Source organism: Dysidea avara, chromosome 14 (assembly GCF_963678975.1).
Source record: "Dysidea avara chromosome 14, odDysAvar1.4, whole genome shotgun sequence".
Classification (NCBI taxonomy): domain Eukaryota; kingdom Metazoa; phylum Porifera; class Demospongiae; order Dictyoceratida; family Dysideidae; genus Dysidea; species Dysidea avara.
This window is the reverse complement of record NC_089285.1, coordinates 8,424,813-8,445,324: the sequence shown is the minus strand read 5'-3', so window position 1 is coordinate 8,445,324 and position 20,512 is coordinate 8,424,813. Positions and strand designations below refer to the sequence as shown.

The 20,512-nt window shown below is 38.9% G+C and overlaps 1 protein-coding gene and 3 long non-coding RNA genes across 4 annotated transcripts; all 4 read right to left on the bottom strand.

The window, feature by feature from the left end:
• Positions 1 to 5: 5 nt before the first annotated feature.
• LOC136244427 (uncharacterized) lies at positions 6 to 1,557 on the bottom strand. The gene is made up of 5 exons (XM_066036009.1): positions 1,486 to 1,557; positions 1,218 to 1,430; positions 1,108 to 1,163; positions 903 to 996; positions 6 to 852 (listed from the first exon to the last, which is right to left on the bottom strand). The coding sequence occupies exons 1-5, from the start codon at positions 1,522 to 1,524 to the stop codon at positions 52 to 54; spliced, it is 1,203 nt and encodes a 400-aa protein (XP_065892081.1). The 5' UTR covers positions 1,525 to 1,557; the 3' UTR covers positions 6 to 51.
• Positions 1,558 to 1,752: 195 nt separating this feature from the next.
• LOC136244431 (uncharacterized) lies at positions 1,753 to 2,953 on the bottom strand. Its single transcript, XR_010695242.1, has 3 exons — positions 2,609 to 2,953; positions 2,167 to 2,246; positions 1,753 to 1,843 (listed from the first exon to the last, which is right to left on the bottom strand). It is a non-coding gene; the product is annotated as an uncharacterized lncRNA (long non-coding RNA).
• A 9,344-nt stretch (positions 2,954 to 12,297) lies between these two features.
• On the bottom strand, positions 12,298 to 14,752 carry LOC136244274 (uncharacterized). The gene is made up of 7 exons (XR_010695137.1): positions 14,592 to 14,752; positions 14,131 to 14,531; positions 13,923 to 14,057; positions 13,096 to 13,277; positions 12,989 to 13,045; positions 12,742 to 12,929; positions 12,298 to 12,686 (listed from the first exon to the last, which is right to left on the bottom strand). It is a non-coding gene; the product is annotated as an uncharacterized lncRNA (long non-coding RNA).
• Positions 14,753 to 14,762: 10 nt separating this feature from the next.
• On the bottom strand, positions 14,763 to 19,759 carry LOC136244272 (uncharacterized). Its single transcript, XR_010695136.1, has 4 exons — positions 19,573 to 19,759; positions 18,897 to 19,218; positions 15,205 to 15,400; positions 14,763 to 15,156 (listed from the first exon to the last, which is right to left on the bottom strand). It is a non-coding gene; the product is annotated as an uncharacterized lncRNA (long non-coding RNA).
• Between the last annotated feature and the right edge of the window lie 753 nt (positions 19,760 to 20,512).

Here is a 20,512-nt window from a genome sequence, read left to right as displayed (position 1 = left end):
GACACAAATATACTGGCACTGACCAATGTGATGACAATGGCACTGATTTACTTAGCAACACTGCTGCTGACTGATACAAAGATATGGCATTGACTGACCTGACAACACTGGCGGTGATGACACTGGCACTGACTGACTTGATGACAGTGACACTGACTGAAGTGATGATACTGACACTGACTGAGGTGATGACACTGGCACAGACTGAGGTGTTGACACTGGCAATGACTGATGTGATGACACTAGCACTGACTGAAGTGAGGACGGTGGCATTGACTGAAGTGATGATACTGGCACTGACTGAGGTGATGACATTGGCACAGACTGAGGTGTTGACACTGGCAATGACTGATGTGGTGACAATGGCACTGACTGAGGTGATGACACTGGCACAGACTGAGATGTTGACACTGGCAATGACTGATGTGGTGACAATGGCACTGACTGAGGTGATGACACTGGCACAGACTGAGGTGTTGGCACTGGCAATGACTGATGTGATGACACTGGCACTGTTTGAGGTGACAATTCTGGCAATGACTGACACAATGATTCTGATATTGACTGATGTGACAACACTGGCACTGACTGACTTGATGACACTAGCACTGACTGACTTGATGACACTAGCACTGACTGAGGTGATGACACTGGCACTGACTGGTATAACGATGGTGGAACTGATTTATGTGACAATTCTGGCACTGACTGGCGTGATGATGCCGGAACTGACTTACATGGCAATACTGGCACTGACTGATGTATCGACACTGGCACTAACTGACATGATGATACTGGCACTGATTTATGTGATGTTGCTGACAATGGCTGAGATGATACTCCAAGGTGTGGCTGATGTAAAACAGAGAATCCCACATATTATTCAGCATCAGTGTGCATACCTGATTTAGTGGATTTGTTTTAAATGAACCGCTTACTGGACATGTCTGACCACCACTACTTGCTTGTTTATACTTTAGAATATCTGACTTACAACTATGATTGTAAGAAAAAGCAAACATGCAAATTTTAATGAATATTTATTGTCATCATATTAATGGTATATGCAAAACTTGACCATTATTTTGCATGTTAATAGCTTCTTACTTGTTTCCTTTCATTCTGTTTGCCATGGTTTCATTAGTTAGGCTGGTCTTACCAAGCTAGCAGATAGCAATACAATCCACTCACCGTACCCTAAGAATGTACTTACGTACCTCTTCAAATTTATTAGTTCTCTGATAAATCAGTATGTATGATTGTTGTTTTAATACATGAACTTCACAAACTTGGGTAATATTTGTGTCGTCAAATAGAAACCATTTATCATTGATGAGTATATAAGCAACATAATGACCACTTGCTGCATCTGTTCCACTATGTACAACTGAAGCTTGCAAGCTGTAGCTAAACGTGGTGACACAATCATCCTATTATACATACATTATGCATTACAACATATCATTGCATTTTATTGCTGCATACATCATTGTGATGAATGAATACTTGACAAAGAACATCCATTGGTGAGCAAAGTTTTTTGATACCTTTACTTGTCCCTTCAAATCTAAAACAGAAAGACTGCATTTGGTAGTGCATACACTTGAAGTCTTATCGTGTACCGTTTGATGTGAAGTATCAAAATTGTTGGCAGTGTTCTAACATAGTGATCAATCTCAGCATTGGTATGTTTCTGACACCTGTGATAGTCAGTTCTAAATTCGTGTAGTATAGTGCATTACTTACACCAATACCTTTCACAGTAATATTTGTTTTTGCCAATAAGTTGTTCAGTTTTGTGCATTTCAGCCTGAATGGCTTTTGCAAAAGTTGAATTATACATCTGCAAATAAGCATAATATTATTTATTAAACAATAAATACTTGTGAACAATGAGGCTGACAAAATGTTAGGATCACGGCTAGGACACGTGATATTAATTTTTATCAGCTATACTTGTACAAGCATTAATGTATGTATTTGCCTTGAAACATTGTCAAGACTAATAAGCAGTTTGTCTTACAACAATGAGTGCATTATGGCTGATCATATGATATATCTGAGTATGTTTGCATTATCACCAATTTTGTGGTGTTAGATGTCTGACCATTATTTCAAACACTACTGGAATCTTATCATGTGGTACGTGTTTATACATATGCTTACTGGAATTGGAAAAATCGGTATGCTCAGATGACTGTATTTGGTAGTGGTTGTGGAAATGTAACAGCAGCTGTCACACGTAACTAGTTAAATACATCATACCATAACATTAAACAATTATAATACAATGCAACTTGTAAATAAAAGTATATAGTATCATGTAAAGGTTGTCAATTCAAAGTATGGGGGAACTTAAGCAACAAATCGTTTTTAAAAGCACTTAGTAAAGTTAATACCTTTTAAAGAAACAGAAGTACAGTAAATACCTTTTGAAAAAACAGAAGATTCTTTTGCCACCAGTTTGAAATACAGCAATTACTAGCTATCATGATCAACTCATGAGCAAAGCTTTAATTCACATGAACATTCAGGATTTATGGTGTGTAACTACCCATTATAGTGTGCTCAGTGGTATAACTAAATAGTCCCACAAACACATACCTACCTTTTGTAAGCACATCATATTGGATCAAGCTGTTAACATTTGCAGCAATGGCTGGTCCACTGTTTAGTATTCCCATTAGCAACTCATGTGAATCAGCTTGCATTCCGGGCTTCCAACTATCAATGATTCCTATACCACAGTATATTGTGATAGTGGAAGGTGTCTTATATAGCCTTTCAATTGCATGATCTATAACTTTAATTATTATTATTAGTATTATAGTTACCAGCTTGAAATTATTCCCTTAATGTAGCATGTAATATGGAGGTGATAAGTTAAAGACATGAAGAGTTATGATTAGTCAAACTTGGAATTCTCTATTTTGAAGCAAGCGTGGTAACTGGTATACAGCTAATTACAATATATGCAGGAACTTACTAGGTACAAACTTCACAATGTTTTTAGGATAAACCTGTTCCACACTGCTTTTATGCAAAACGTGATTACACAATCTCTTTAGCTCACAAACTAAATCACCTGGAATGACAAGTTGTAAACGCACTCTGCCAGCTTGTATATAGGTAAGTATAATAGTTAATTAAATTAGCTAATTACGTCGTACCACTAGTGTAGGCATCGTGATCACAATCTCCATGCGAAACCCACAGGCTGCACAACTTCGGAATCCTTATCAAACACTGCAGTATACAGTTAAGGAAACATATGTTTCCCTTATTGACAAAACCAAATAAACCCATTGACATCCACATGTTATGATTCGCGCAATGGTCACGTGATCTCACGTGATTGCATCAGATCTCCGACGAATAGACCTACCCCAGCCAAAGTTATGGAGCGATTTCTACAAGGTTAGTTTTATTGTTGTGTAAATATTAAATGTTTGTACTTTGTTAGGAATTTTACACAGGCTTAGTTTTGCGTGATAAGTTGGCCTTATATATCAAAAGAATCGCCTATGAATGGCGAATACAATGGCCCCTGTTTCGATCTAATAGCTTCATTTGTTGCGGAGTTATAGCTCTTTGTTTACTGTCAATAATCTTGGACGTAATATTACGGCGCTGGTCTTTCGAGCAATACCTACTTTGGACGTAATATTATGGCAGCGGTCCTTAAAGAGTTAAGAGCCTCTGCCCTACAGCAGGACCATCTCCACATTAAACATTTTAATGCCAGGAAGAGGGATCAAGCATTAAACACCAGCACTGCTTACACAGCTATGTAGAGGACATGGTGATGTCACATTTTTAAAGATCATGAGGTTTCCTTATGTCATTAATGATGCAAAACACTAAAGGGTCTTGTTTGTGGTTTTGACAGGAACGTAGTTCAATTATTCAATGCGTCTTCCCTACCAGTGACTTCAATGTGGTGAAAAGAACAACATGGTGTAAAGAACAAACAAAACCTTTGTTGCTTTACATGTAGGACAACTAATGCAACAATAATTAATATATTGGGAACCAATCATAAATATTAGTGTCCTATATTTGCTGTGTAGCATGCATATGCATGTCAATAGTGCTTTAAAGTACATGATCCTTATGTAGTACATAATATAGTGAAATAATGAGCATGCAAGGCTAATTAGTTAAACTGCATGTGAGCTAAGGCAATTGTATATACAGTATACCTACATTACAGGTGGTGTGCACATGGTACAGTTTCAGTTTCTACATAATGTTTACATTACCAACTATCACAAAGAGAAATGAACTTGGGCATAAAGCCAACACAATTTGCAATTATAGACATATTGCATGGTAAGCAGATTCAGAACTTGTCCTATGCTATGCACTTTCAGTTCTGATGTTGTAGTGACACATATATCTCTTGCCATACAAAAACTCAGTTTTAAAACACCTGCAGTGTAATTGACCATTAATGTATGATACCTTAGAGTGAAAGCATGTACACAGGATTATAGTGAAACAGTTGTGCCAGGTCAGACACAGTTCCTCAGTGTAAACTATGGTGTCTGCATGGTTCCAGTATTATCATTTTTCAGATGCACAGTAGTATCTGCCAAATCATGCAAGCTGCCTATTTACTACAGCAGTAATGAGGTAAATCTGAATGTCAGTGCACACCTACGTGCTTAAAACAAAGATGTAGCTATTCTGGATACTGGTGAAAGAAGCTTTTACCTACTCTAATACAACACTCTGGACCAACACACAGATGGACAAATATGTTGGCAATTTACTTGCCCTATCCCAAAAGTGCTATAAGAGTCCCTATGATGTGAGGCAGTTATGCACCTATCATTGTCACGCCCCACCTACCCCAGGTTGGGCAGCAGGTAGGGAATTGTAGGGGATTCGTCACCCAAACCCGTCTCCAGGGTAGGGGCATTTGCAACATGAATAGCCATAGTTGACCATATTGTTAGTGATTCCCAGGATAAATAATATGAATTAGTAGGGGATTTGTAACTCAAAGCTGTCCCCAGGGGTGGGGAATTTGTCATCTAGCATTTACAAATCCCCCACCAATCCCCACCTCTGCCCGACCTGGGTAGGTGGGGCGGGATTGAACCCAGGTTGGTTATTATAACTTGGGGTTAAGGGAGGTGCACAAATCGCCACAGTTGTTTATCTGTGGTTTTGACAGGAATGTAGTTCAGTGATCCTTCCCTACACCAGTGCCTTCATCGCCCTATAAAGGCATGTATTGATTTGCTACAACAACACTCGGGTTGCCAGATGATGGGTGTTTAATTTTGCTAAAGTCCTGCCTCGATATGTGCCAGGGGGGTAGGTCATGACGCGTGCTGACGCAATTTACGACATAGGTTAATTGCGGCGCCCCGTTGATTCAATGGCATTGATCATAGAAGTTCAATACAGTAGTGAACTGATAGCAGAACTAATCCTGCGGTGAGATCTCACCGCAGGATTAGATGCTGCAATTAATGATGAATAATATAGAGCTTGGCACCTTGGTTCATCACTGTTGGACTTGCTTTTCTCTTCAGTATTGTTATCACTACAACTTTCTCCTAATAATATAGTTACATTAATTTGTAATGATATTGCAATGTTGTATTATAAAGATATGATATACCTGAACAACAGTGACATCCTTTATTCGTATTAAGCTGTGGTAGGTCTTACAGATGGAAGTATCGTTTCTTATAAACAAATCAAGATGTGTCTCTTTCCCATCCTCCCTTTCGTACCCCTTGATCTGGATTTGTCTCAATTCCACTGCAAGCACATCAAAACTAGGAATGACGTACATGAACGGATCTCCAATGGACATCACCCAGGCTTCATCATCCTCGTCACTAAAGCCATCAAGTTGAAATTCCTTGGGGACGAAGTGCACAACCTGATGCACGACAAGGTCATTATCGCTGTCTGCCATATTAGATTCATATTTTATGTGGCTATCGATGATATGTATTTGCGTCACCTCGCATCATGACCTACCCCCCTGGATACGTGCTTTGCATGCCAAGATACAATGAACTAAAAGTTGTGTCTTAAAAAGGTGTGCACAAAACGGTACTGAGTATAAAGAAAAAAAATCTGCCAACACGTGTATTTGAACTCATGACCTCTTACACGCTAGTCAGGCTTTCTACCACTTGAACAGTATGTGCTGTGGTTTTCAAAGGAATGTTGCTCAAGTTTTCTCTACACCTTGGCCTTCTACGTGCTGTAGAGAATGAACGGAAGTACACGTGAACTTGTGATAACAATCTTAGAGTAGGCGGATGATGAGTGCTTCATTATCAACACAGATTGTGTCGATTCGCACCAAGTTCGATGAGTAAGCGGTGTAACGGTCAGACGGCTTTTCAGCTTTATTTATATAGAAACTAGCATTGGTACCGCCCTACGTGCAGGACCATCTCCACATTAAAGATTTTAATGCCAGGAAGAGGGACCAAGCAATAAACACTAGCATTGCTCATGTAGCTGTGTAGAGTACATGGTGATGTCCCATTTTTAAAGAGCATAACGTTTCCTTATGCCATCCTGCTGAAATTAATGATGCAAAACACTAAAGTTTATTGTTTGTGGTTTTGACAGGAATGTAGTTCAATTATTCAGTGTGTCTTCAACGTTCTGTAAAGAACAAACAAAACCTTCGCTGTTTTACATACATGACAACTAATGCAACAATAATTAATATATTGGGAACCAACATTAGTGTCCTATATTTGCTGTGTAGCATGCGTACATGATCCTTATGCAGTACATATAGTGAAATAATGAGCATGCAAGGCTAATTAGTTATTGAAACTACATGCGAGCTAAGGCAATGGTATATACAGTATACCTACATTACAGGTGGTGTACACATGGTACAGTTTCAGTTACCAACTGTCACAAAGAGAAATGAACTGGACATAATTTAAATCCAACACAATTTGCAGTTATAGTTACTGCATGGGCCTGCATGATAATTGATAGGTTCCAAGGTTCAATTCCCAGTTATGCCAATTTGGTGTTGTTCTTGTTTCCTTGAGCAAGAAACTTTACTTACACTGTTTTAGTTGACCCAGCTGTATATTGGAAACCTGGTGGCCTAATGTCACCTGAAGCATTTCACCAAGCTGTATGGTGTTTACTGGGGAAGCAAATGCCCAATTTTCCTCATCTCACTTAGTGGTGTTGGGATCATTGTGGAACTTACAGATCCCACGACCTCTCTCAGTGAGTCCTCCTGTGCATTACTAGCCCTGCCCCAGGAGGATTTACCTGCACAAAGCTCAAACAACACAAGGCTCAAACACCACAACGCTCAAACACCTAAGTGGTGCACAGCATTCCAGTGTTGGTTCACTGGGTGGCAATAGCTTGCACGGCTGCCATAGGATTTGCTTTGCTTTGTATGTGTGCATGTGCGTGTGTATGTATGTATGGGCTATTACAATTAATATATGATTGGATTGCTTTGCTTTGTATGTGCATGTATGTAGGTGTGTGTATGTATGTATGGGCTATTACAATTAATATTACACCAACACCCATAACTCAACAACCAAAGCACATATTGACACGGGACTTTAACGAAAATAAGCGCACATCATCTGGCAACTCCAAGTTTGTTGTTACAAATTGCTATGTACTTCTTTTCATTCTCTATAAAGCATTGAAGGCATTGGTGTAGAGGAAAGCTTGAGCTACATTCCTGTCAAAACCACAAACAAACAGCCAAAGTGTTAGCACATAGAACTGTTAACCCAGGTTTGATTCCTCCCCACGACAACTTTTTTTGTCTTCACAGTGCCACCTTTTCATGACACACTTTTTCATATGTCAGCTATTGACGATGATTACTTGGCAATCTGTGCATGTATCAATACAATTCACATGCGAAATGCAATGCTCACCATCTGGCTACATCACAGAGTTTATCGCAAGCTTTTACGTACGTTCCTTTGTCCACTACAGCACATTGAAGGCCATGATGTAGAGAAAACTTCAGCTGCATTCCATTGCTAACTACATGATAAACAGCTCAGCTGGTAAAGCACCTCCTTGAGTTGTTGTGGTTACTGTGCTGTGTAGGGTGTGGGTTCGAATCCCGTCATTGACAAAAACTTTTTTCCGTTTTATAGCTACACCTTTTTGGTGCATACTTTTCTAACTCAACTTTTTTTTTCTCATAGTAAGTTCATAGCATCCTGGTATTGCTACACCACATATGGACTGGAAAAGTATACAGTAGCACATTTGATAAGTATAGGGCAGGCATGGGCAGACCAATTAGGTGCAGACTGTTGGAAAAGTATACAGTAGCACATTTGATAAGTATAGGGCAGGCATGGGCAGGCCAATTAGGTGCAGTCTGTATGTTCGTCCTGTGTGTTCTATTAAGCAAAGGTTCAGAACTTATCCTATGCTATGCACTTTCAGTTCTGATGTTGTAGTGACACATATACATCTTGCCATACAAAAACCCAGTTTTAAAACACCTGTAGTGTAATTGACCATTAAGGTAATGTACGGACCTTTAGAGTGAAAGCATTTAAGCAGGATTATAGTGAAACAGTTGTGCCAGGTCAGACACAGTTCCTCGGTGTAAACTATGGTATCTGCAGTATTATCATTTTTCAGATGCACAGTAGTATCTGTCCAATCATGCAAGCTGCCTATTTACTACAACAGTAATGAGGTAAATCTGCACACCTATGTACTTAAAACAAAGATGTAGATATTCTGGATACTGGTGAAAGAAGCTTTTATCTATATACTTTAATACAGCACACTGGACCAACACACAGATGGATAAATATGTTGGCAATTTGCCTGCTTTATCCCAAAAGTGCTATAAGAGTCCCTATGATGTGAGGCAGTTAAGTGCCAGTGCTGAAAAACTGAGCATAAGAGTTTGTAGATTAAGACTTGCATGGAACAGATAGAACAAAAAGGTGCATCAAAAGGTCCCAAAAGTGAAAAAAAAGTTATGACCTAGGCGGGGATTGAACTCCGTTGGTTATAATAACTTGGGGTTAAGAGAGGTGCCACAGTTGTTTATCTGTGGTTTTGACAGGAATGCAGCTAAACTTTTCACGGGTGATCCTTCCCTACACCAGTGCCTTCATCGCCCTATAAAGAGCAAACAAAAGCATGTATTGATTTGCTACAACAACACTCAAGTTGCCAGATGATTGGTGTTTAATTTCACTAAAGTCCCACTTTGATACATGTTTTGCATGCCAAGATGTGATGAGCTAACAGTCGTGTTTTAAAAAGGTGTACACAAAAAGGTACTGAGTAGAAAGGAAAAAAAATGCCAACACGTGGATTCAAAGCCATGACCTCTTACATGCTAGTCAGGCGTTCTATCACTTGAACAGTATGGTTTTTAAAGGAATGTTGCTCAAGTTTTCTCTACATCTTGGCCTTCTACGTGCTGTAGAGAATGAACGGAAGCACGCGTGAACTTGTGATAACAATCTTAAAGTAGCCGGATGATGAATGCTTCATTATGAGCACAGATTGTGTTGATTTGCACCAAGTTTGGTGGGTAAGCGGCATGACAGTCTGACGGACAGATGGTTTTTCAGCTTTATATATGTGACCGGATTTCATATAACAAGGCTTCCACGCACACAAAATCAAACTTACATTTTTACCAGAAATGGATTGTCGATCTAACACACTATCATATTCCACACTGTACTTCCTTCAGGACTGGCAAGTCTGGTTTCTGTAGCAGCTTTCTTCCGACGCTGTCAAAGCCATGAGTGGGAGATTGGCGCCATTAAATGGCCATGGCTTTGTGATAATGGTGTGTGGTGAGCTGGGACTTCACAGAGAGCTCGCCAATAGTGTTCTCAGATTTGGAGAGATTTGAGGGCCATGGGGGGCCATGGAGGGCCCAAACTTGGCCTCTGGATTCCATTCGTTTTCTCACTTCATTTTATACCCCTATGTTGAGCCCACCCACTACCCCCCACCCTCTCACCCTATTACTGCCACCTGTGATATTATAACCCACTCGAAAAAAGCTGCCCAAAACAGGGCAAATTTTGGGTATCAGAAATTAATACACCCACTCACTGATAGCTAGTAAATAGATGAATAATTGGTACAAGTTTTGTTTGCACAGCTGTAGGCACTGGGAACTTATTACACAATGATTACTTAAAATCGCCATATCTCCTAACGAAGTTTTGTGCGTCGAAGCCTTGTTTTGTCAAATTCAGTCACATGTATAGATATACTAGCATTGGTACTTGCCCTACATTTCACATTCCACATTAACCACAATAGCATATGAACCACTGCATTGGGAATGAAACATTAAAGATCATGTCCTAAAGTAGCATGCATGCATGGTGATTTCTTGTATAAACTTTATTCGAGCATCATGCAAGCACTAATTAAAATGATGTGAACATGGAGTTAACTAAACAGCAGACTTGCTAAACCAATAATTATCAAGACATATGCAAATTATGTGGTGCTGTCCTTATCATGCAGGCGCTGTAATAATGTGGTCAACAAAGAGTATTAAAGCAGTTGTAGCTATACTGCAAGCGAAGATTTGAGCAAACTTAATGTACAGGTCACTTCCTGGATATAAATTAGGAATTAACATCACAAAAAATTGGAATTACAAATAGAAGACACTTACTGTGCATGGGACAAACACACAGACAAACCAATACGTATACCTATATTCATGGTACCTGCCCTATGTGCAGGACCATTTCACATCTTCACATTAACTGCAATAACATGAATCAGTGCTTTAGGAATGAAGCATTAAAGATCATGTCCTAAACTGAGTAGGATGCATGGTGATATCATGAACCTTGTTTCACAAGCCTAATAATTAAAATGATGTGAACATGGAGTTAACTAAACAGCAGAATTATGTGGTACTATCCTATCATGCAGGCACATTACTAGTGAAGCTTCTATGTCTCCATTGTAATGGACAAGACAACACTAAAAACAAGAACACAGACATTTCATACATAGATGCTCTACATAAAAATAACACACACGCACGCACGCACACACACACACACACACACAAAGCAAAACAATTACAAAGCAAACCCTTGGTTATTGCTAGTGTGGTCACACCTCGGGCAGATTGGGGGAAGGGGGTAGGGGGTCTAGTCCCACACCCCCTTCAGAAAGTTTTCATAGTGTTGCTCATTGAACTTAGCTAGGCACCTTAGACATAATTCAAACATTTTTGGTGCAGTTTATGACTGTGTATATTCTAAATTGAGTTACCAGGTCAGTTTACATGCTAAGAGATACTTTAAAACCATTACTAAGTGTCCAAATGGCACTATCCATACTCTAGTGACTACATACAATTCACACATAATATCATCTACACAAACACATCATGTACTGCACATTACACACACTTACAAACAATGTAATTACCAGCATTCTCTGATTAGGTAATACAGCACACTACAAACAAGAAAACATTAGATATTTGTGACCGAATTTTGGAAAACCAATCCAAATCGCACATTTATAAAATCGAGATATAGGCAAAAACAGATTTTCCGAAAAACCTACCCCCCCTTTTGTATTACATCCACACGTAGCTACATCATTTAACTTTGCTATGCTGCTATTATTACACTTACAAACAATGTAATTACCAGCATTCTCTGATTAGGTAATACAGCACACTACAAACAAGAAAACATTAGATATTTGTGACCGAATTTTGGAAAACCGATCCAAATCGCACATTTATAAAATCGAGATATAGGCAAAAACAGATTTTCCGAAAAACCTACCCCCCCTTTTGTATTACATCCACACGTAGCTACATCATTTAACTTTGCTATGCTGCTATTATTATTTGCACAATTGTTTCACTCACTGAGGTATAAAGCGAAAAGTGCAGGTGTGTAGAGACTCACTTGCCGTTCATAAACGGAGATGGGAACAAATCACTCCATTTGTTCAGCTAGGCGGTATTTTCTCGTGCCAAAGTATTGTAATGGTGTCTTCCTCTTCGAAGAAGGGCAGGATTGTTGCAGCGATAAATTCTCTAGGCGACGATGGTGTCATTGTTTCGCCTTTGGACTACAATAAGTTTGAGGCGCTTATTGGAGATTATTTTGATGACAGTGACGAAAGCGGATGTGAAGATGACTCGGAATGCGGTAAAATTTAATGTACAGAGTCACAAGTATTGTTGATTTTTGCCACTTTGCAGCCTCTGAGGAATCTTGGCTGAGTCCTAGTGGCAGCCAGCAGATTGTCAGCCAAAGTACAGGTAAGGTAGCTATGTTATTAATGATAAGCTTGTACAAACTTTACATCACAGATATGATTGAAGAAAATGAGTTACACTGCAACAATGGTATATACAATAATATAGTTTGTTTTACTGCATAAATCATTATTTAAACTCTGGTTAGATTTATTTGAAGCTTATATGACTGAAGTGTCAGCCAGTCGAATGCCCTTGGTTGATCCTAGTGATAACTCTGTGTTAGTGGTATCACAGCCAGCTTCTATGACTGAACCTTCAGATGATATGACTGAAGTCTCAGTCAATCCATTGCCCCTGGTCAATCCTAGTGACAACTCAGTGTCGGTGGTATCACGGCCAGCTTCTATGCCAACTGAGCCTTCAACACGGCAGTCCACCAGTAGTAGAGTAGCTGAGGAGAGGTGTATTGATGACGAAGTTGTTTGTGAAGGATTTGTGAGACATACCTGTGGTTGCAAGAAGGCACCGAACAAGCAACTATGCAGCTCTCTGTTTTCCATCCAACACTACATGGATTTACGAGCTCAAGCAGCACTCTTAGCACCACAAGAGTTGGATATGGTGCTGATTGGATCATTGATGACCACAATTCTCGATGAGACACATACTGTGAAGGATGGGCGACACGCCAGTGCTAAAAGGAGCAAGATGTCTTCATTTTATGCACCATGGCCATAAAGTATGTAAGCATACCTTCAGTTTCCTATATGGATTAGGTGTAAACCATCGAGTCCTTAATGTACGGAAACACTATCAAGACAAAGGAATGATGGTGAGAGTTCATAAAAACTCTAACACACCTCCACCCAGGACCATGTCAATAGATGATATCCGTTCTCTTGTGGCCTTTCTGCAGCAGTATGCTGAGCAGCATGGGATACTACTCTTGTGGCCTTTCTGCAGCAGTATGCTGAGCAGCATGGTATACTACTTCCTGGTAGAATTCCAGGTTACAAACGTGATGATGTGAAGCTTCTACCATCTAACAACAGAAAAAGAGTAAGGAATTGACAATCATGCCACAAATATTTAATTAATGCTCTCATACTACATACACACTTGGAAATAGACTGTATTCCAAATGATGTTACACAAATTTTCTATTTGGGGGACTCTTATATTTTCGAGTATTATCACCAATGGCGATCGAGATTTCGAAGATTGATATAGAGGCTAACAAACAAGATATCGATGCAAAACTACCAGGTTTGGTTATTACACACAAAAAAATAGTATTTCTTCTAAACCTTCAAAACCAGCTGAAAATTCTAACACAGCATTGGAGAATAGATTTTATACTCCTATAACTGTACCAGTAGTTGTAGGTCAATATCTTTTTCCAGGATTGAATAAGTGATTCGAATCTTAAGTCCCATTTGAACTCTCTCTGGAAATTTTTAGAATACCCCAAATAGCTGCAGCCATTTTATTTGTGACGTCATTTGGAATACACATACTGTATGACAGTTTGCACCTTATAGTAGTAATCATTACGTGACTTACAATTAAGGTGGTATTTAATGTACAGTACAGCTTCATACAATACTGTTATGATGAAAACTAATAGCCAGAAATAATCCTCTGTATTATTAGGCCATTCACAAACAGTACGAACAGTGTTGCTTACTGGCTGGAAAAAGGTCAGCTGCCTATTCAACATTTTGTTACTACTGGCGAACTCTGATGCCACACATCATCGTCACAAAACCCAGAAGTGACTTATGCTGGACATGCCAACAAAATAGCACAGCCATCATGAAAGCTATGAATACAAATGAAAGAGAAAAATCTAAGGTATGTAACATCTAATGTTGAACAAATGAATACATTTATACCTCCTGTAAACCATCAAACAGGCTGAAGAACACATATCCCTCGTACATGAAGAGCGTTCTCACTACTGCAGTGTTTTGAAAACATGCGAGGAGAATCTCAAGAAGATGTTTACTTGTGGAGAAGTACTCTAAGTGCCACCTCCCTTTAACAGAATTCCTGCCATGTCAAACAGGACAACATTACATTACAGTTTTGATATGGCACAGCAGGTATTTACTTGCTATTTAAACTGAACAGCATTATCACAATGCATACTTACACAGGTCCATTATCCCAGCGACCCATTCCAGCCTGGTCCCATCTACTTCCTCACTCCCCGAAAATGTGCTATATTTGGGGTATGCTGTGAGGCTGTCCCTCGCCAAGTAAGACTTCAAGCTTAATATTGCAACAATCAAGTCTAGTATACACCGGCATAATAAAAAATACAACTGCTAGTTGTTTACAGCATTACACATACTGTGTTATCCTAGTTTTAACAAGCTGGTGTTTAGAAAACAGACAGCACCAAATTCTCTATTTCTCGTAACAATTTTCCTGTAATACAATTATTTCAAGAGTTAATGTCTCATTAGTTGTTACACACAAATGTACTCTACTTTCATTACAGATAACCTACCTCATTGAAGGGAAGAAACATCATAATTTCAATGCTCCACCACTTTCTTAAAACACATTGATTTGGTGAAACCAGTGTGCACTTTCATGCCGACAACTGTTGTGGCCAAAATAAGAATCGATATTTAATGTCGTATCTAATGTGGAGAGTACTGACAGGCCTTCACGAAGAAATTAAAATTTCTTTTCTCCCTGTGGAACACACGAAATTTGCACCTAACTGGTGCTTTGGCTTATTCAAAAGGCATTATCGCCTTACAAAATAGGCTGTCTTGATGACATTGCAATGTGTGTGAACCAGTCAGCATCACCAAATGTCGCACAACTTGTAGGAGCCCAAAATGGCAGTACAATCGTACCAATGTATGACTGGAGCTCCTTCTTTGATGAACACAGTCAAGACTGCCCTGAAAGGGATCACTAAAATGCACCATTTTCGTTTTACTAGCACTCACCCTGGACAAACCTTTGTGAAGAACAAGTCATCTGATCCAGAAAAACTTATCACCATCCGTAAAGGCACATGGGATACTACATCAGATAAATTGCCACAAATGATCATACCACAAGGGCTTTCATTGGAACGAATATGGTACCTCTTTCAGAAAATTAGAGTATTCTGTCCACAGGAAGTCCAAGACATAGTTTGCCCTATGCCAGAACAAAAGCTGCGTTAACAACAATATGATATCTATGTACACTTCACTATTATGGTAATAATTATTTTGTGTGTTAAAGTGTTAATGTAGGTTCATCTTTAACATGGAAAAGTGCCACATTGAATACTACCATACCAATCTTAGTACACACACGAAAACAGTGTGTATAGAGACTGAATAGCATTTATCAGAAAGCCTAGTACACGGTACAGTAGCCCAACAACTCAGGTCCCATTTATTGGAGGGGAGTAGTCACAAATGCATTGTGATCTCAGAAAAAGTTCAACACGTTTAATCCAACCTTTACATTGACATAAAGTATTCAAATACACACAATGATTCAAATTACAGCATAGATATACAGCTATTTATAGGGATTGGAAATAGCATTGCATGCCAAAAATAGTCATGTTTGAATGGGCATGTGGTTCCACCACATACTAGATTCATTGGCCATTGATGGAGTTCGCAGGTTTTGAGAAAGGGAATAGAAACCATTAGTGAAGTGTGTCACCATACTACTAGTTTTTGAACTGCTTGAACATTAAATTGAAAGGCAAAGAGTTTTGCTGTTCTAAAAAGCCATGTATCACTGATGCCAGAAGTGTATGCAAAGGCTACAAGAACAGAAACATACTTTAAACTTAAGCATGACATGACAAGTTTCTTCTGTGGTAAAGGCCAATCAGTGGCTTCCACCAAAACAGTTTGTATTACTCAACCAGTTGTATACAATCACTGGACTAAAGACTAGTGGACTGGACTGGACTATGGGACCCAGTTTTTTTTCTTTAGCACAACTGGCTGTAGCTATTGCTACATTGAATGTAAAATACACAGGTGAATCTGTCTACATGGTACAGCCTGTTCATCTTAGGATTGTACGCAATTTTGCATAACAACTTTCTCTTGGAATAACCTCTACTGTTGACTACTATTATAGCACGAAGTAGAAACCATACAGTATATGTGTAGCTATGTAGTGTTGCAGTAACCATCCATCCTAATACATGTTGTAGTCAGCCAATTATTAGTTATTCCATAGCTGCAGCTGGGCAATGTTGACAAGTCTGGCATCAGTGGCATGATCACACCTTTCTTTTGTTTGTGTGTGGTAGGGCTGAAACGGATATCCTATTTATCCGGTTATCCGGATAGTAATTGCCATCCGGATTAACAAAATAGATTAAAACGGATATTACGTAATACGCATGTGCAATAGATTGTCACAGGATTGTCACAGAAATGTAAATGGCGTCTACGCGTAAAAGAAAGAGTGGTGTTTGGGAGTACTTTGATGAGCCGAAGGAAAATGAAGAGGCAGGCAGTGATGACAGAAATTTGAAAAGAAAGATACCGTGTAAATTATGTGATCTAAAACTTTCTGACGGTGGAGGCACGAGTAATTTAAAGAGTCACCTTCAGGCGAAGCACCCGCAGGAATATCAGCGATTGATGAACAGTGAGGCTGATAAGAAAAAGCAGCAACCAAAACAAAGTGTTCTAAATCATAGTAGTTTACGAGTTTGTAGCTCACAAAAAGCAGCAGCTATAACTGAAAGGATTGCTAACTTTGTTGCACTTGATTTGCGACCTTTGAGAGTGGTCGAAGGTACTGGTTTCAAGCAACTGATGAACTACATAGAACCAGCATACGTAGTACCATCACACACACACATTACTTCGATTATTTGTAAGAAATATCATACCATCAAGGAGGAACTGTTAAGCAGTCTCGAGAGTACTCTTAGTGTATCACTTACAACAGATATCTGGACAAGTAGAGCAGTGCAAGCCTACATCACAGTCACCATTCACTTCATTACTAAAGACTGGGTGCTTGACAGCAAAGTATTGGTAACTCGAGAAATGATGGAGCATCACACAGGTGTTCATATTGCTGAAACTCTAAGGGAAATAGCAAAGGATTGGAATATTGATAATAAGGTAGTTGCTGTGGTCCATGACAATGCATCAAATATGGTGCTTGCTTCTGATTTGCTTGAAGATTGGGGTGACTTACCTTGTTTCGGGCACACACTTCAGCTGGCGGTCAATGCTGGGTTAGAGATTCACACCATTAGTAGACTAACAGGAGTTTGTAAAAAGATAGTCTCCCACTTTAAGCACAGTGTTGTGGCAATGACAGCCTTACATGAACGACAGGCAGCACTAAATCTTCCTCAACATAGTCTCCTACAAGAAGTCTCGACAAGGTGGAACTCTACTTACTTTATGTACGAGCGACTTGCTGAACAACGATTGGCTGTATATGCAGTCATTCATGATGAGAAAGTTACACCAGTTGATAAAAGGTATTTGGATTTAAATGCTGATCAGTGGGACCTCCTTTCACAGTTACTGGTAGTACTTAAGGCTTTACATGTAGCTACAAAAGCCTTGTCTTTAGAACGAAATGTATCATCATCATTGATATATCCTGTTATCCATGGGCTGATCAACTGTCATCTAAAGGCTGACACCACTGATTTGCCAACCATACAAAAGTTTAAAGGAACTGTAACATCCCAGCTAGTAGATCGCTTTGCTTTTGATCCAGAAAATGTAGCGATTCTTGCAGCTGCAGTTGATCCACGATACAAAGATTTTGACTTTTTGAAGGATGAATACAGGAAAGAAGTTCAGAAAGTTTTGTTAGAGAAGATAACTATGATTGAAGAGAGTTTGGAAGCTGAGCCGACTACAAGTACTAGTAGAGAAGAATCTGGAGAACCTAATGCAAAGAAGAAGAAAGAAACAGCCATGTCATTTTTACTGGGAACTACTGCCAGTTCATCACAGTCTACAGAGGAAGACAAGTCTGGAAAGGCTGAATTTGACCGATTTAAAAGAGAACCACAGCTACACCATGACGAATGTGCATTATTGTGGTGGTAATCAAACCAAGAACGGTTTCCTGTTATATCAAAAGTAGCTCGTCAGCTGTTATGTGTGCCTGCAACTTCGGTTCCGTCAGAGCGGATCTTTTCCACTGCAGGTTTGGTTGTTAGTAATCTAAGGAGTAGTCTGAAGTCGGAGAACACTGACATGTTAATTTTTTTAAACAAAAACTTACAACCTTTAAAATAATGTATCTTACAAAAACCACGTGTAACAAATATCTATTTTTATAGTGTGTAACATTCAGTATCTGTAATGGACAAACTTTTCTTTATCTTTTGATTATGCAATCAATTATCCGTAGGATATCCGGAGAAGATTTGTCCAGGATATCCGGGTATTGAAATTTACTATCCGTATTTGTCCAGGATATCCGGGTATTGAAATTTACTATCCGTTTCAGCCCTAGTGTGTGGGTTTCTTTATGTGTGGGGGAGTGGTCAAACTACATGAGACTAGCAACCAGCTGCCCAAATATTTGGTAAGAAAGTGAAGATAACTCAGTCCTGTAGTCTAGTCCACCAATTTTCATGCAATGATGAATACAGTGCAGTCCCATTGTCACTATAACATATCAAATGACTTACCCAATTGATGATCTTGCTAATAAACAAGGAAGGAGACACAGTGTTCATGGTACATTAGTTTGGGATTACAGTTTCTGTGGCTTTGTTACAGAAGTATCGTATCACATCTGTCATGACTCCATTTTCATACTTGTTAGGAATGCTCCATTTGCACTCAACTGGCACAATGGCTGAAATAAGCTCAGATCAATGGATCTTCAATATGATGTCCCCTTTATAATTGTGCCAAGCACAACACTTCACTTTCACACACTGTGATTTGTCGAAAATACAGTACTCTACCCATACACTGTGATTTGTCCCCCTTTGGTGTTGCTGACATCTAAAACATTGCATACTTGTATAATTTTCTTTGCTATTACAGTATACATGTATCTGCAACACATGATGTTTACCTGAAGGTTACTATTTGCAGCCTAAACAGGGGTTAACTTTCACTCAGGGCCTTAAAAACGATTTCTAATAAGACAGCAGTACATATCACTAAGAATATTTTGACTGCGTATAAAATATACAACAGTGAACTTCTCAGAAAGTTCTTTCATTCAATTGCGGCATCAAAGATGCGTAATGAAAGCGTTCTCTACAGCTTGTATTACATATCTAGGCTTCAGCGCTAACCAGCTCTGATTTAAGAAGCAGTACAGTCAGAACTATTCAACACTTTATTACTCACTGTTCTGCTGGAATTGTTGACTGGAAACCGCCTCAGCACATCACCAAAAGGCTTGACACGAGGTAAAACATTGGAAGGAACGTCATTAAGCCATCGCACGTGATTAAACTCGTAGTATTTTTTCGTTTAACAGACACGGATACTATAATCCTGTTAACGAGATGATTTGTTGGTGATTTGTTTCAGTGATGAGTTACGGATAGTCTACGGATTTATGAAGCCGCTTGTAAGGTACCAAACTTATAACGTAGTTAATCAATGTATTGCACATAAAATCGCGCATAACTCAGTAGTGCTTTTATGAATCGCTCTGATTTTTTAGACACAAAACAAGCATGTTAGAAGACATCTTTTAAGCTGAAAAAAAAATCTAATTTGAGGTATGTGCGATTTGGATCGGTTTCCCAAAATTCGGTCACATTTCATGAGTGGGAAGAATTGTCACATACAAATTTTTCACAATTTCAATTTAGCAGGAAAATTTTCCTGCTAAATTGAAATTTGCGTTATCAATCCTACTATATAGCTATATTTACCATTTCAATTTGTACCACAAAAGTTTTACACCATGGCTGTCACCCAGTGAAATTTTCCCTGTTTACAGTATGTGATCTGCTTAGCAAGTATCAAAATAATCATGTACACTATCCACACACATGCACACACATGCACACAACATAAAACATGCACTGTAACAAAACATACCATTGCTAATTCTCCATATATCACCATCAGTAGTAGTAAAGGACACTAAAATACAAAAAAACAAAAAAAAACACTATGCTACATGTATTAAGGGTAGCATTTCATATATGTACACAGGTACACAAAATTGTTTTTGAAATTTTCTAGGGACCATAACACATTAATAAAAAGTACTGAAACAAGCTGGAGTAGTGATATAAGTATACATTTGCCATTCTGAATGGAGAATGGGTAA

Bases quoted from the DNA above. Each gene is read 5' to 3' on its own strand.
- LOC136244427 (XM_066036009.1), bottom strand. From the start codon at position 1,524: ATGGATGTTCTTTGTCAAGTATTCATTCATCACAATGAT. The intron at 1,431-1,485 runs GTATGCAGCAAT...TATGTATAATAG, and splicing joins TATTCATTCATCACAATGAT to GATGATTGTGTCACCACGTT. The intron at 1,164-1,217 runs GTACGTAAGTAC...GCTATCTGCTAG, and splicing joins GAACTAATAAATTTGAAGAG to CTTGGTAAGACCAGCCTAAC.